Source organism: Rhinopithecus roxellana, chromosome 3, assembly GCF_007565055.1.
Source record: "Rhinopithecus roxellana isolate Shanxi Qingling chromosome 3, ASM756505v1, whole genome shotgun sequence".
Taxonomy (NCBI): Eukaryota; Metazoa; Chordata; class Mammalia; order Primates; family Cercopithecidae; genus Rhinopithecus; species Rhinopithecus roxellana.
Genome location: NC_044551.1, coordinates 119,424,485 through 119,441,352, shown reverse-complemented (window position 1 = coordinate 119,441,352; position 16,868 = coordinate 119,424,485). Strand labels below are relative to the sequence as shown.

The 16,868-nt window shown below is 41.1% G+C and overlaps 2 protein-coding genes across 15 annotated transcripts in view; one reads left to right on the top strand and one right to left on the bottom strand.

Moving 5' to 3' along the window:
• LOC104659747 overlaps positions 1 to 14,064 on the bottom strand; it is a 147,447-nt gene extending 133,383 nt beyond the window's left edge. For 4 of the 11 annotated variants that reach the window (XR_004056271.1, XR_004056268.1, XR_747627.2 and 1 more), the window contains exon 1: positions 13,289 to 14,064. Coding sequence is in view for 1 of the 11 variants with exons in the window: in XM_030926858.1 (XP_030782718.1) it covers positions 13,289 to 13,565 (277 nt within the window). In the remaining 10 variants the exon portion in view is untranslated. Of the gene's footprint in view, positions 1 to 3,614; positions 3,673 to 6,096; positions 6,143 to 6,167; positions 6,218 to 7,314; positions 7,461 to 12,260; positions 12,471 to 13,288 lie in introns of those variants that run through there. The other 7 variants (XR_004056265.1, XR_004056266.1, XR_004056267.1 and 4 more) reach the window with 5 other exon arrangements.
• Positions 14,064 to 16,868, top strand: part of SLC12A2 (solute carrier family 12 member 2) — a 110,697-nt gene continuing 107,892 nt past the window's right edge. For 2 of the 4 annotated variants that reach the window (XM_010359872.2, XM_010359874.2), the window contains exon 1: positions 14,096 to 15,014. In XM_010359872.2, coding sequence (XP_010358174.1) covers positions 14,265 to 15,014 — 750 coding nt within the window. In that variant the 5' untranslated portion in view covers positions 14,096 to 14,264. Of the gene's footprint in view, positions 15,015 to 16,868 lie in introns of all 4 variants that reach the window. The other 2 variants (XM_030926856.1, XR_004056264.1) reach the window with 2 other exon arrangements.

Sequence of the window (16,868 nt, the reverse complement as noted above, 5' to 3'; positions counted from 1 at the left end):
ACAAGTTTTACAAATCACTGAGAAAAAAATGCAACTTAGTAGAAAAATAGGCAAAAGATATTAACAGGCAGTTGACAGAATGAAATCATGCTCAACTTCACTCATAATTAAATAAATGCAAACTAAAATAAGTTATACTTTTCAACTGTGAGAGCAGTAAAGGTAAAATATTCTGATAACACACAATGTTGGCAAGTAGCAGTTGATAGAAATGTAAATTAAAACAACTTTTTGGAGGGCAATTTTGCCATATATATCAAAATTTAAAATGCTTGTACTGTCTCAACTGTAATTTTATAGCTAGGAATTTAATGAATAAACTCTCAAAAATTACAAGGTTCATTTTCCAGTGTACTCACTGATCCATTACTGGTAATAACAAAAAACGGAAAATAATCTAAATCTCCATCAGTCTGCCTAAATAAATTATTACATACCCAATCAATTCAATATTATTTAGCACTGAGCAGAAAGAATCATACATGGTGTTAAAAAAGTGAAAACAAAAAACCTTTTACATTATGATCCATTTATTTATATGAAGAAATATATATAATTTTTTTCAGGAAACAAAAGAAACAATGACACAGCTAAAACAGATCTTTAGGGAGAGGAATTAGTAGACTTCATTTTTCATTTTATATCTTTATGACTGATTTAAACTTTTATTTTGCCACATATATGTAAAAAATTTGTACATATATAACACATTTTAAATAATAGTTATTATTGTAGTACTGTTAAAGAGTATTTTAAAGAAAAGAAACCACATGGATAATTGTTCATGGGCCCAGTCATTCAATATGTATGGTATAGAATTTGTATCATCCACATTGAGATACCTTTTCAAAATAATGACTGCAAAAAAATGGGTTTCCATTCTTTTTAGATGTTATTTTAAAATTCATTTCATAATAAAATCTAATACCATAGTAAAACTCATTTTTTTCCCTTTCTCCAGAAACTTTAAGCAAATACTTGAAGTTATGGTAAAGAATCTTAAAATAATGCCATTCTTGGTTCAACCACTTGGGAAAACAGTGTGTCATTATCTATTGAAGGTGAAGATATACATACTCCATGAACCAGCAATACCCTCTAAATATACACCCTAGAGAGAAATCTACTCATATATTCACCATGGTATGTGTATACAAATGTTCACAGCAGGAGTGTTTACAATAGCAAAAAATAAAAGCTAACTTCGAAACTACTAAAATAGTAATTAACATTAGAATGGCTATATGAATTATGGCATATTTGTACAATGGTATATCTATACAAAGGAATCATCCTTAGGCTTGCAGAATAAATTTTAAGGTTTGGGCATTTATAACTCAAAAATAAAGTACAAAGATGCTGAATATGGAACTGTGTCCAAACCATCATAATAAAAATTAGTACCAGTACAGAGAAGAGATTCTGCATTTAGATTAGAAGATGGAACTTCTAATTACTTCTTCATTATTAAACCTTTAATATTCATTCCTAAATTAGATTTAGCCATTCCTTTTCAAGAATATTTCCTGATATATTTCATAAACTGCAAATACTCTTAGACAACCATACTAATATATCCTTCCTATCATCATTATTCATATTCACCTAGCCTCACACAAAGAAACCTCTAAGAAGTATAAAGAAGCATGTCAAGAGGCTAAAAACCACTACTTAACAAAACAATCTTTTTTGTTTTTTTCCTTTTCTTCTTTGAGAAGGAGTCTCACTCTGTTGTCAGGCTGGAGTGCAGTGGCATGATCTTGGCTCACTGCAACCTCCACCTCCTGGGTTCAAGCAATTCTCCTGCCTCAGCCTCCCAAGTAGCTGGGATTACAGGCGTGTACCACCATACCGGGCTAATTTTTGTATTTTTGGTAAAGACGGGGTTTCACCATTGTTGGCCAGGCTGGTCTTGATCTCTTGACCTTGTGATCCTCCTGCCTCAGCCTTCCAAAGTGCTGGAATTTGGTGTAAGCCACCATGCCCAGCCTTTTTTTTTTTTTTTTTTTTTCTGAGATGGGGTCTCATTCTGTCACCCAGGCTAGAGGGTAGTGGCATGATTTTGGCTCACTAAAATCTCAAAATCTCTATCTCCTGGGCTCAATGAGTTCTCCCACCTCAGCCTCCCAAATAGCTGAGACAACAGCTGTGTGCCACCATGCATGGCTAATTTTTGTATTTTTTGCAGAGATGGGGTTTCACCCTGTTGCGCAGGCTGGTCTCGAACTCCTGAGCTCAAGCGATCCTGCTGCCTCAGTCTCCCAAAGTGCTATGATTACAGGTGTGAGACATCAAGTGATAGGGTTTGGCAAATCTCATCTTGAATTGTAGCTCCCATAACTCCCCCATGCTGTGGGAGGGACACAGTGGAAGATAATGGAATCATAGGGGCGGTTTCCCCATACTGTTCTCCTGTCAGTGAGTAAGTCTTATGAGATCTGACGGGTTTATAAGGGGACACCCTTTCACTTGGCTCTTATTCTCATTTGCCGCCATGTAAGACGTACCTTTTGCCTTCCATCATGATTGTGAGGCCTCCCCAGCCAAGTGGAACTATGAGTCCATTAAACCTCTTTTTATTTATAAATTACTCAGTCTCAAGTATGTCTTTATCAGCAGTGTGAAAATGAACTAATACACCGTGCCTGGCCAAAACCAAAATCTTCTTAACTCATGTTCCACATTTAAACATATGGTAGCAGCGGTGAAGGAGAATGAAGTTTTGAATTGTTAGAGCATACATGCACACACAGGTACACACGCACACACAAACCATTTTGTAAGAGGAACATTTCTTTTAAATGTTAGCCATGTGTTAATTTTTCACTTAATATTTGTAGGAACAGTTTCAGTTACATGTTTAACACAATACCATTTTAATACTAGTATTAAAAATGTTTTATAACCTTTATAGCACAGGAAAACACAGGTTTTTCCCAATGGGCAGAACTTGTCATCATGGGGGATTCCAGTAAAAGACAATTTCCCAATCTGCCATGTACAGCCAACTGCCTAAATTTGGACCAATAAGATTTGGCATGTGTGTGTGATAGGGAGTTGTTTTCTACTCTCTACTTTTTCCTTCTCACTGACTAGATAATAGCAACAAATGAAGGCTCCCATCTTTAAATCAGACGTAGAAGCCTCCTGACAAGAATGGCAGAACTGCCTGGCCAGCTTCAGACAGGTCATTTCTAGATTGCTGTCTGAGTAAAACAGAAATGTCTGTTATATTCAGCACCGAAATTTGAAGATATTGTTATAGAAAATTTTAATGTAAAAGTCTAAATACTCAAATTATTTGTAGGAAATAGTTGAATGATTTTCATAAGTCAAGGCAAAAATCTTTGTCATAAGAATTAGGGGATAAAGATAAAATCTTAAAAATATGTACACATGAATTGTTATGTATATGATCACGTGACATTAAAGGTCTCTCTATGCATTACATATGCATTACATCAGCGGTCCCCAACCTTTTTGGCACCAGGGACTATTTCCTTCCACGGACTGGGGTGGTGAGGGTGGATGACTTTGGGACATCACATTTATTGTGCACTTTATTTCTATTATTACTACATTGTAATATATAGTGAAATAATTATACAACTCACCACAATGCAGAATCAGTGGGAGCCCCGAACTTGTTTTTCTGCAACTAGATGGTTCCAGCTGGGGGTGATAGGAGACAGTGACAGATCATCAGGCATTAGATTCTCACAAGGAGCACATAACCTAGATGCCTCCCACGCACAGTTCACAATAGGGTTCACGCTCCTATGAGAATCTAATGCTGCTGCTGATCTGACAGGAGGTGGAGCTCAGGCAGTAATGTGAGTGATGGGAAGTGGCTGTAAATACAGAGGAAGTTTCCCTTGCTTGACCACTGCTTATCTCCTGCTGTGCAGCCTGGTTCCTAATGGTACCGTTCTGTGGCCCAGGGGCTGGGGATCCCTGCATTACATCAAAGGTAAAAATCACACATACACAAAGACCAAGATACTTACAATAATAAATTTTCTAAATAGTTGAATGTCATCACTATGATAAACAAAACTGCAATGCAACTGACTAACTGGAGAAAACCAATTTCGTTTAGGGTTTTTGTCCATAATACATGAAAAAGCTCTTAAAATGGGTAAAATGACAAAGAACATTGTATTAATACTGATTTTTGGTTGCAAGCCACAGAAACCAAGACTCTGGTTAACTTAGACAAAGTGAATTACTGTGAGAGTATGGAAAGTTAAAAGAAAGAAGAAACAGATGCAGGACAAGGGAAGTAGTTCCACAGCGTGCTAGTGGCAGGAACTACCATACAGTCTTCCCTGAGTACTGCCACTGGAATGGGCAGTTCCTTAGAAACAGACTGAGGTGGCATAGAGATGGCATAGAGAAAGCATACAGAAATGGCATGGAGAAAGTTTGATGGAGCGTGCTCTCAGGAGACACAACTATAAGGAAATGAGGAAGGCAGGATTGGGCAGAGGAAGAAGCAGACTCACAGTGAGGATGCCGCTGAAGCCTCAGTCCATCCTACAAGGTGTTCTTTGAAGTAACAGCTCTTTAGAATTGTCCCAAATAGAGTCAATGCCCTTTATAGTCACCATCAGCCAGTCAGTGGCCTTGGGTTGCCCTCAGGCAAGGCAGTTCCCCAGGGAGGGAGGAAGTGAGATATAAGCAACTGAGAGTCCCACAACTGGACTTACTTTTCTGACTTTGCATCGCATTACCCAAAATTCAAAACACTTATGAGAGCCAGATTGGCACATTTGGTCATATGTTCACAATTTGGCTGGGGTAGGCAAGCTCCTCTATTATGTCCTTCCAAAACTACACACAGAGAGGTAATTCCAGTAAACAAATTACCCCACCTCACCAAAGAAACAAAACAAAACCCAAACAAAAACAACAACAAAAATTTGTATGCTATTACCACAACCAGCCAGAATGGAAACCACAGAACGGAAACCACACTTCTAGGATACAGTAATGGTCTACTATAGATATCAATGGGCAATTCAGATATAAAAATATGTAAGTGATTAATAAACTTTAAAAACTATAACTTCACTAGGAGCCAATGATCTGCAAATTAAACTATCTTTTTTTTTCTTTTTTTTGCTAATCAGATTGACAAAGATTAAGAAGAAAGATTTTACTCAGACTTTATAGGGTTAGTGGAAGGCAGGCATTCAAACACAATGTTGATAGAAGGATAAACTGGTAATAACCTTTCTGAAAATCAATTTTGATATGTGTGCCAAAAGTTTTAAAAATATACATACTCTGCTATTTCACTTCTAATAATTTATCCTAAGGAAATACTCAATTAAGAAAGACATACACACAAAGATATCCAATTAGCACTGCTTGCTCTTATTTATAAAGGAAATAAAAAGGGTTTAAAAATAGGTGATAGATTCAGTAAATTATGATAAATCACATGATGCAATATTATGAAGCCATTAGAAATCATGCAATTGCAAAATATCCATTTTCATATATGCAGAAATGTTCACATTACTGGTTTTAAAAATTATAAAACATACAATAAATCATTTTGTCATACCATAAACAGGAAAATGTTATTTCAGGGTGATGGCATTATAAGTGTTACTTCCTTTTGCTTTTTTCCTATGACTTCTATATTAATCATGTATTACTTTATAATTAGAAAGATATTATAAAAAATAATTACTTGAGATTAAATTCTTGATATATATCCTATTAAATATAGAGATTAAATTCTTGATATATATCCTATTATATAGAGATTAAATTCTTGATATATATCCTATTATATATCAAGAATTATGCTATAGAATATACATCAAGAATCATATAATATGGACAATATATCAATAATTTAATATCTATATATAATACAGAATATATATTAAGAATTTTATGTTTTTAGAAATTGGTTACAATTCAGCTAGGCATGGTGGGTGTCTCAGCCTGTAATCCCAGCACTTCGGGAGGTCAAGGCAGGTGGATCACTTGAAGTCAGGAGTTCAAGACCAGCCTGGCCAACATGGTAAAACCCCATCTCTACTAAAAACACAAAAATTAACCAGGCCTGTTCGTGAGCACCTGTAATCCCAGCTATTTGGGAGGCTGAGGCAGGAGAATCACTTGAACCCGGGAGGTGGAGGTTGCAGATCATAACCGAGATCATGCCACTGCACTCCAGCCTGGATAACAGAGAGACAGTCTAAAAAAAAAAAAAAAAAAGAAATTGGTTACAATGGAATTTTAGTTCAAATCTCTTAAAAACAAGAAACATTTCTTGACTAATCAGAAGAGCTGACACTCAGGGCCATATTCAAAGTCAGCTGGTACTTTCAGTTTTAAATGAAAACAATTACCTGAACTCTAACAACCTGTCTTTACCTTCATAATCATGTTTTTAAAAACTGCAATATTGAACCTAATAGTTTTGGCCCACATTTAAAGGAAGATTAAATTACTTGGAAAGGGCCCAGAGGAAAGTAATAAAAATAATTACATATTTAGAAATTTGGTCCTATAATGACATGCAAGAGGAAATCATTTAGAAAATAAAACTGAAAATAACCTTACACTTTTATGGGTTACCATAACCTCTGAAGAACAGGATAAGAAGCCAAAAAATTGAATTATTATGAGAATAATTTAATTTAGTCATTAGGAAGAACATCTTATTCTTGAATAAGTATTTGAGTAATTATTAATGTCCAATGCTATGTAATAAGGACTTGTAACCACTAGGATGTGTTACTAAAAATTCTTTTCTTAAAACAAAAGTGTCAAAGGTAGACTATTGTGTAAAGTAGGGGCTTATTACATAACCCTTTAAGATCTTTTCCATATTTATGATTTTTAAAAAATTTCAGGCATCTAGAATAATTATAAAAATGTTATCTTATTTTTATGGCTTTTTAAAAGTCAAAATGGATTAATCACTAAGAAATATAAGAGGATAAAAATATTAGAGATTTTTCATTAATACTGAGGAAAATATAAGTATACAATTACTTAGGAAATGCGTTATATTTGACTCCATAAAGGGGGAGCAATTAAACTAATTATTAAGATGACAGTACAAGTGTGTTAAATGTCAGTATTCGTATTTTAAATCTTTTTTTAAAGTATAGTGCAATGTAGTGAATGCAGACAAAACTTTCCTATAACATATTTGTACAGATTTTTTTTTTTTTAAAGATGGGAGTCTTGCTATGTTGTCCAGGCTGGTCTTGAACTCTGGGGCTAAAGCAATACTCCTGGCTCAGTCTCCCTAGTAGCTGGGACTACAGGCACACACCAACTTACCAGTAACACATTAGTTTTAAGGGGCTCAGACGAAGGAAAAAAAATGGATTTAAGATGGATAAAAAAGAATCATCCTTTGTCTGGGCTTGTTCCATCTTCCAAATATGTAGCAGCAACATAATGACACAAAAAACTGCCCTAAAAATCTGTAACAGAAAAAAAAACAGCTTATATACTACTCAAAAAATTACCTAAATACCTCTCAAAATCAAAACAAAAAGCAAAGTTAAAAACAAAACAGGACATACTTGCAAGAAAAGATATGACCTAAAGGTTGTATCTTAGCACTGTTTGGTTTTTGAATAAAACATTAAGTTTTAAGCATTTATTTAATGTTTACATACATTAGGCTTTACCATACTATCAGGCACTGTTCTAAGTACTTTACGAATAGTACTTAATGTAATCCTCATAGCTCCATAAGAAAGCTGGGTATGGTAGCTCACACCTGTAATCCCAGCACTTTGAAAGGCCCAGGCCGGCAGACTGCTTAAGTCCAGGAGTTCAAAACCAGCTTAGGCAATATGGCCAAACCCTGTCTCTACAAAAAACAAAAAAATTAGCTGGGTATGGTGGCCGGTACCTGTGGTCCCAGCTACTCAGGAGGCTGAGGTGGGAGGATCGCTTGAGCCTGGTAGATCAAGGCTGCAGTGAGCTGTGATCTTAACACGGTACTCCAGACTGGGTGACAGAGCGAGACCCTGCCTTAAAAAAAAAAAAAGAAAAAGACAAAAAAAAGCTACCATTGTTATACCTCATTTTATAGATTAGGAAACTGAGGTACAGAGGTCATACTAGGCCAAGATCACACAACAAATAGTGGAGCTGATGGAGCTGAGATTCAAATCCAGGCAGTCTGGTGCTGGAGTCAATGTGTGTAATCACTAAGCTATTATATACAAGTAATTCCTTCAAATATTAATATTTGACAACAATTTTGAACTTTGAAGTTTGCAAATATCCATAGCCTGTCAGAAGTACAAAAGTAATCACAAATAACTTTTCTAATAAAGAATTTAAATTGGAAAAGATTTCCTTGACTAGCTTTACAACACACACATGTGTAGACAAAAGTAGGGATAAGAAAGAAAGACTGTTTTTTAAATGCATTTGTCATGAATTTATTACCTGGGTAAGCAAAAACACTTGAGCAGTCTCTTTTGAAAGACAAAATTTAAAAATATGAATTTACATATTTTCTAGAGGAAAAGCACAGCACAATTTCAATTAATGTTTAATTCTATGACTGACTAAAATCTTTATAATATTTTTAATTAAAGAAGAAGGTGACAGGGACTTAGGTAAGAAAGCAAAATCATAACATCTACTACAGAAACAAGCTTTTTTTTTTTTTTTGGATACAGAGTCTTACTCTGTCGCCCAGGCTAGAGTGCAGTGCTGCAGTCTTGGCTCAATGTGGCCTCTGCCTCCCAGGTTCAAGCAATTCTCATGCCTCAGCTTCCCTAGTAGCTGGGATTACAGACGCACACCAGTACACCCAGCTAATTTTTGTATTTTTAGTAGAGACGGGGTTTCCCCATGTTGGCCAGGCTGGTCTCAAAGTCCTGGCCTCATCTGATCTGCCTGCCTTGGCCTCCCAAAGTGCTGGGATTATGGGCATGAGCTACTGTGCTAGGCCTATAAAAATGCTTCTTTAGGGTAACTTTTTTCTTTTTCCTGTAATAGGAGAATCACATTATTTCTCAAGGGAAATACCATTTACTCAATTTGTACTCTGAATGCCATCTAATAAAACAGCAAAGCCACAACCATGCAGAATGTAGGCACAGCATGTCTCACTAAAACTCACTGTAAGAAAAAAAAGGAAAAGGGAGCTGATTTCAAAGGTTCTACATGGCTTAGCACTTCACATATTCTGATGCTGCAGATGCGAGAAGTTGTAGGTCTAACATAATTTATGTCTTCTTTTAGGACATTTTAGCATTTGTGAATTGAGAAGCTTGGAATAATAACTACGCAAGGTACTTCTAATCCTAAAATTCCAACTACCTGTAATACGTATTATTAAGTACTCAGACACACACAATGTCAAAGGCTGGCCTTGTGGCAAAAAGGAAATACAGCAAAGAAAGTCAGGTCCCCACCATGGCACTGACAGCAAGTTTGTTCTCAAGGTTAGTCTCTAAACTCACACCTGGTAAGTCTGACAATGAAATACTTGCCAACAATTAAGTAGAGGAGACCTCTCCTGAGAAATTTTTCATCAATTTCACATACTACATTTTGATATCTCCTGGAATGTTTGTGGCCCTCCCCTTACTGGACTACTACTCTCTCATTTTGTTGGCTAATACATGTTACTAAAGTCAATATATATTCAACTTATTTTTCTCTGCCGCTTGGCCCAATTTAACACAGCTGATCCTATTTTCAAATGCCTTCATCTGATTTTCTTCTTACCGCTTAGGCCACCTGCCCTTTGTAGGTCTTTTATGTGGTCATTAATGTTGGAATTACTTATTTTTTATTTAACCAAGTTTTTCATCTGTAAAATGGATGTAATCTTATGATTTTCTTCATAGTGTTGTGAGAATTCAGTAAGATTATGAATGTATAGATTTTGGCACAGTACCCAGGACATAAATCACTACTATCAACTCACGGCTAGATTAGTGACATTGTGTCCTGCCTTCCCATACTTACTCTTCCTCTTATCCACTCTTCTGCTCATAATATAACTAGTTTTATTTTTATTTATTTATTTTTTGAGACAATGTCTCACTCTGTCACCCAGGCTGGATGCTGTGGCACAATCATAGCTCACTACAACCTCCACCTCAAGTGATCCTCCCACCTCAGCCTCCCAGGGAGCTGGGACTACAGGTGCATGTCACCATGCCCTGCTAATTTTTGTGCTTTTTTTTTTGGTAGAGATGGGGTTTCACCATTGTTGCCCAGGCTGGTCTCAAACTCCTGAGCTCAAGTCATACACCTGCCTTGGCCTCCCAAGTGCTGGGATTACAGGCGTGAGCCACCTTGCCAGGCCTAGAGAGTTTTAATAAGCACAAATCTGATCATGTGCCCCTATCGATCTGGAAACCCAGTAATGCTTTTATAGTAATACAGACTCATCTCTTACTACTTTTGCTCCCTAATCCCTCCCTATGCTTTAACCAAACTGATTTCAAGCTTCTTTGATAGTCCCTGCTCACTCCATGAGGGCATTTGACCACAATATTTCCCTTGTTTGAAACTCTCTGCAAGTTACAGTTTGGTCCTAATATTCCTTTAGACCTTTGTTAAAAAGTCACTTCCGTCTTGACTAAGTCTGGCCTATTTTGCTTTTTCCTTATACCATGTTCCTCCCTCCTAGAACTTCTGTTTGCAGTTACACATTTATATGAGTGACTACTACTTTTTATTACCACACATTTGTGTGTTTCCTCCAACAGACATTTCAGACTAAGCTCCTGATATTCATCCAACCCAAATCTGTTCCTTTAACCTCCTTTGCCATCTGAGGAAATAGCAATACCATTCTTCCAACTGGTCAGGTCAAAACCCTTGGACTCTCACACTTCACATCCATCAGCAAATTCTATTATGTCCCCAGAATTCAACTATTTTTCCCCATTTCCACTGCAACCCACTGTGGTCAAAGCGCTACCATCACTTCCTGGATTGCTGTAACAACTCTTACCACATCTCCTTGCTTCTTTGACTCAACCACTTATCCCTTGCCTACCTACAAGACAGCTAGATCAATCCTTTAAAAATGGCAGATGTCATTCCTCTACTGAAACCTTCCAACAACTTGCCATCTGCCAAGGACTGTTGTGTACCCCGCCAAAGTAGTATGTTGAAGCCCTAATCCTCTCCTCACATCTATGTGACTGTATTGGAGATGGTGCTTTTAAGGAGGTAATTAAGGATAAATGAGGTGATTAGGGTAAAGCCCTGATCCCACAGAACTGGTGCCCTTATAAGAAAAGGAAGAGATAAAGCTCTCTTTATCACGTGAGGAGACACTGAGAAGGTATTGTCTGCAAGCCAAAAAGAAAACCAGAACCTGATCATGCTGCCACTCTGATCTCATTCTTCCAGCCTGAAGAACTGTGAGAAAATACATTTCTACTGTTTGAGCCACCCAATCTATGGTATTTTGTTATGGCAGCCTGAGCTAACACACCATTCTACTCAAAGTCAAGTGTATCTAATAGCCAAAAAAGGTGCTAAACATTCTAATCTATTACGTCCCATATCCTAAGCTCTCTGATGTAACTGCCTTTGTTTCTTCCCATCTCTTAAGCAAGTTCCAGCCAAACTGGCTTACATGCAATTCCGTGAGCATGCTAGGCATGCTCCTGCCTTTGGGTCTTCTTTGGTTTTTCTCGGCTTGGGACACCTTTTTTCCCCAATAATTCACATCACTCACTTCTTCACTCAAATGTTACTTTCTCAGTGAGGCCATCTATGGAAAATTTATGATCCCCATTTCACACAAATATTCCATTTCCCTTTCCTTAGTACTCACTACTTGGATGCTATGTATTTTACCTATTTATCTTGTCTATTGTTTCTCTCACTACAATGAACTCCATGAGAGATGGGATTGTCCGTTTTGCTCACTGCTATATCCTGTAAATACAGAGTAGCTCACAGTAGCTGTTCAATATTTATTCAACTAAATTAATGTTGAGTTCCAATAGTGGCAGAATTCGTCGTGGAGTTGAAAGGTACTGCACAGATCATCTACTAACGCAGCAATTCCCTAGCAGAAAACTGCACTGCTTAAAGGACCGCCTCATTTTTGTGGCCTCCTCTGGTTATCATTAAAGCTCAAAAGGAGCTTTAAAAATCCTGATGCAACAGCTGTTTTTCCCTCACCATCTTATAGAGATAATAGGCTGAAAAGTTGTGAAGTTCAAGTAAGATAATGTTTATGACAATTTTTTGAAAATTGCCTGGTTGCAGCTTTTACTTACAGCATTTGCAAACAGTTCTGCCAACTCTGTGGCTCTTTCACCATATTTCAAGTGCTCAGCAAACGATAGTGTTCGTCTCCATAAAGTCAAGTTTAAAAATACAAGGGCCGGGCGCGGTGGCTCACGCTTGTAATCCCAGCACTTGGAGAGGCCGAGGCGGGCGGATCACGAAGTCAGGAGACCTGGTTAACACGGTGAAACCCGTCTCTACTAAAAATACAAAAAATTAGCCGGGCGTGGTGGCGTGCGCCTGTAGTCTGAGCTACTCAGGAGGCTGAGGCAGGAGAATGGCTTGAACCTGGGAAGTGGAGCTTGCAGTGAGCCGAGATCGCGCCCCTGCACTCCAGCCTGGGCAACAGAGCGAGACTCCATCTCAAAAAAAAAAAAAAAAAAAAAAAAAAAAAGAAAAACAACAACAAAAAACCAAACAAACAAATAAAGTACATAAATAAAAACTAAGTGACTGGAGGACGCCATTCATTGATTTTACTTAGGGCTTTGGGCATAATCTAGGTTTAAAAATTTCTGCTGCTGAGAAAGTGGGAAAACAGTTATATTCCCTTACATTTTACCGAAGAGAAACTAGACCTGCAGATGAGTACCTTTCTGTTTCTACATAAACAGAGGAATTCTGCACAACCCAAATCACGCAGAAACCTCCTGGTAAGGACTTCACGGGTAGTTATTGCCGGCGTTGTATTCTGAGAGATGAGCTTCATATCACTTCTGGAAATGCCTTAAATTAAAACTCATCTTGAAACAACATGACGTCTCAACGAGGCTGCCTTCTCACCTTGGAACACCAGCTTTTAAAATAAAGGTGTCATCAGAAGTGTGGAGACACCCACTGCATCACAACTGGAATCAATCTCTGGTTATGCCAACCTAGGTCTGCTGAGCAGGGTAAGTCTACTGCTCGAAAGCCGCACAGAGGAAATCCTCCCTCCCCTGGGTTCAGGCCCGGAGTTACGAGCGGAGATTCGCGGCGGCGTGCCAGAGCCCAGAGCAAACCCGGCTGGGGAACCCACCTCGCCCGCGGCTCCGGAAGCGGCTGCCGCCCCGACCGGAAAGCCCCCAGCATCGCCCGCAGGAATAGCTGCGGGCCTGCGGCTCCAGCCCGGCCTCGGGTACCACGCGCCTGGTGGGAAGCGGCACTGACGCCTGCAGCATCTCGCGAGATTTCGGGCTCAGCCCAAGTACTGCGAGTTCATCAAAGGCGAGGGGAAAAAAAAAAAAAAAAGCCAGCGGGCGAGAGCCTCTGAAGTCCCGGCTGGGGCGCCGGGGTGGCAGCTGCCGCGGGAGCATCAGCTACCGGCGTGAGGCAAGGCAGGGCCCGCGCGCCGTCCGCAGCCCCGTTGCCTGGGCTGCCGGTTCACTGACGCGCGGTCCCTGGGTGAAGAGAAGGGAGGCGGGCTGGGAGCCAGCTCCTTTTCGCCGCAGAGCGCGGCGGGGGAGGGAGGTGAAGGCGTGGGAGGAGGGCGACGGAAGAGGAGGTAGCGGCGCGGAGATCCTCCCGGCGACATCACTGAGGCGGAGCGCGGCCGCGCCTGTCCCAGATCGCGCCGTTCGTGCCGTCCGCACTGCCTGAGGCCCGGCGCGGGCTGGGTGGCCGCGATCCTGGCACCGGCCGCTTTCGCGTGGGGTTGCGCGGGAGCAGCGGAGGGCCGGATCGCTGAGTGAGCGTCAGCCGCGCGCCGCTGCGGGACCGTGGGTGGGCGGGCTGAGGGGCGGATGAGCCTCCGGCCCCGCCTCCCGCGTGCTGCTGCCGGAGCCGCAGCAGCCACAGCCCCTCCGAGGCTTTAAACAGCGGGGCCCGCCCCGCGCCCGCCACACTCGCGCGTTCGCTTGGCTGCCAGGGGCGTCTGTGCTGTCCCGGCTAGGCGGCGGGGAGAAAGACTTCCTCACCCGGCCTTGCGGCCGTGGCCACCGCCGGCCAGGGGTGCGGAGGGCGTGCTGCCGGAGACGTCCGCCGGACTCTGCAGTTCCGCCGGGGGTCGGGCAGCGATGGAGCCGGTGCCCACGGCGCCCTCCTCCGGCGCCCCGGGACTGGCCGGGGTCGGGGAGACGCCGCCAGCCGCTGCGCTGGCCGCCGCCAGGGTGGAACTGCCCGGTACGGCTGTGCCCTCGGTGCCGGAGGATGCTGCGCCCACGAGTCGGGACGGCGGCGGGGTCCGCGGTGAGGGCGCTGCGGCGGCGGGGGACGGGCTGGGCAGACCCTTGGGGCCCACCCCGAGCCAGAGCCGTTTCCAGGTGGACTTGGTTTCCGAGAACGCCGGGCGGGCCGCTGCTGCTGCGGCGGCGGCGGCAGCAGCAGCGGCGGCTAGTGCTGGGGCGGGGGCCAAGCAGACCCCCGCGGACGGGGAAGGCAGCGGCGAGAGCGGGCCGGCTAAAGGCAGCGAGGAAGCCAAGGGCCGCTTCCGCGTGAACTTCGTGGACCCGGCTGCCTCCTCGTCGGCTGAAGACAGCCTGTCGGATGCTGCCGGGGTCGGTGGCGACGGGCCCAACGTGAGCTTCCAGAACGGCGGGGACACGGTGCTGAGCGAGGGCAGCAGCCTGCACTCCGGCGGCGGCGGCAGTGGGCACCACCAGCACTACTATTATGATACCCACACCAACACCTACTACCTGCGCACCTTCGGCCACAACACCATGGACGCTGTGCCCAGGATCGATCACTACCGGCACACAGCCGCGCAGCTGGGCGAGAAGCTGCTCCGGCCTAGCCTGGCGGAGCTCCACGACGAGCTGGAAAAGGTGAGCTCGCCCGGCCGTCCCTTCTTCCCCAGCCCCTGGTGCATGCCGACCGCGGGATGTGGCTGCAGACTCTTCCCGAGTTGAGGTGGCAGGAGTAGACACGCACGACTTGCTGGCATCTCTGGATTCAGCTGTCAAGGGTGGAATTGCCGAGGAATGTAACTTAATCTCTTAAAAAGTTTGTAGCGGGTTTGGCTAGTTAAGTGATACTGGAGGGCTGCTTTTAACAGCCTTCCCCATCCAGTTAGGTATCTCGTGTGCACTTTCTTTCCCACCCACGCTTAACAGTCACCACCCCTCTGAATGACAGTTGTGTTTGTGGGCCCTTGAGAAGAGAATGTGCAGGAGGTTTAGGTGAGGACCTCTCTCGGAAGAGGTTGGAGAGCATCTACCATCTGTGTCGTTTTAAAAGATTGTGTTGTGTGGCTTATGTACACCTATTACGGATCCCAAGAGTGGAAATGTTGGTATTGGAAGGAAAATCTTAACAGGGTGTGTTTATGGTCTATGAGTTATTAAAGCTCAATTCTTGCAATCTTGAATATGCAAAGGATCATAGAAATTTAAATCTTGGGACACTCTGTTCCTGATAGTGGCATAACTCTTTTTTTTTTTTTTGCAATGAAAACGTGTTGGGAGAGGTGTATATTTAAAAAATTAGGGAGGGGGTGGTCTTTAAAGAAAAAAGGGAAACGGGAGAATTGATTTTTCTGTAGAAGATGACTAGGAAGACCTTTGGGGTCTTTACAATAAGCAGTTACACTTTGTAAACAGAAAACCATCCCCATAAACTCATTGATTTTTGTAATTCTGTTTTTTTATGGTCACATAAGACTGTTATTTCTTCAGTGTTCGATATCATTGTTTTGAGATAACATTTATGCTTTTGAAATTTCATTAATGTTTAACTTTTTTATGAGCCGGAATTACTTGAAGTCTTCCTTTACAAGTGTGTAATGACTACATTGATGGAATTTTGTAAATGCCAGAGCATAGTACCACATAGGTTGAAATGATCACAGTGTGGAAAAGTTTAAATCCAGTATGTGATTTCTTTTGGATATGATTATTTGATCTCATACAGTGATTTCATACAAGACTGTACTTGTCCCAGTGTTTGATAATGTAACATTCACACAGAGGTAATTACAGAGGTCCCAACTCTTACAGCTTATTGATTGTTTAAAAGCCTGAGATCATTTAGCTTTAGATAATACTATTCTTGTTCCATTGTGGTATTTTATCATAATCAGAAGCAAAACAATGTCTAAAACATTTTTTATTCATACTTCTGTAGTTTCTATCAAGTCTATTTTTTCTTTCCAAAACTCAAAAATCATTGTAGACGAAAGTAGATATGAAGCTGGCAATTTTCCTTTTCTTAGGAAGTATTTACTAATGAAAATATTATACAGATATATTTTAGATTTATTTTACCAAAGCCAAGTAGGTGAGTAGTAAAGTGATCTATATTTACCCATAAGTTTTAGAAAGACATCCAGTTGAAAGGTATATATCTTGAGCATATATGCTTCCTATGAAAGTTTTTGCTATTTTGAATTAAATTCTCTCAATAACAAAGCACTTCAAGTTCTCCAAAACTTTAGATTTGTGTATCTTTGTGTTTTTTGCTTGGCTTTTTGGTTCAAAGTGTCTAAAAAACAACACCTGTATTGTTAGTTTACGGCAGTTGAAGAAATCACCCAACCTCTCAGCTTCAGCTTTTCAGGGTTATTATGAAGATTAGAAAAAAAGCGCAATAAAAATGACCATGTTCAGTGCCTGGAAAATAATAGCTAGTTGTTATTTCCCTCTTATATTGGTCCTTCAGAAGACTCTAGGATCTCAATTTTA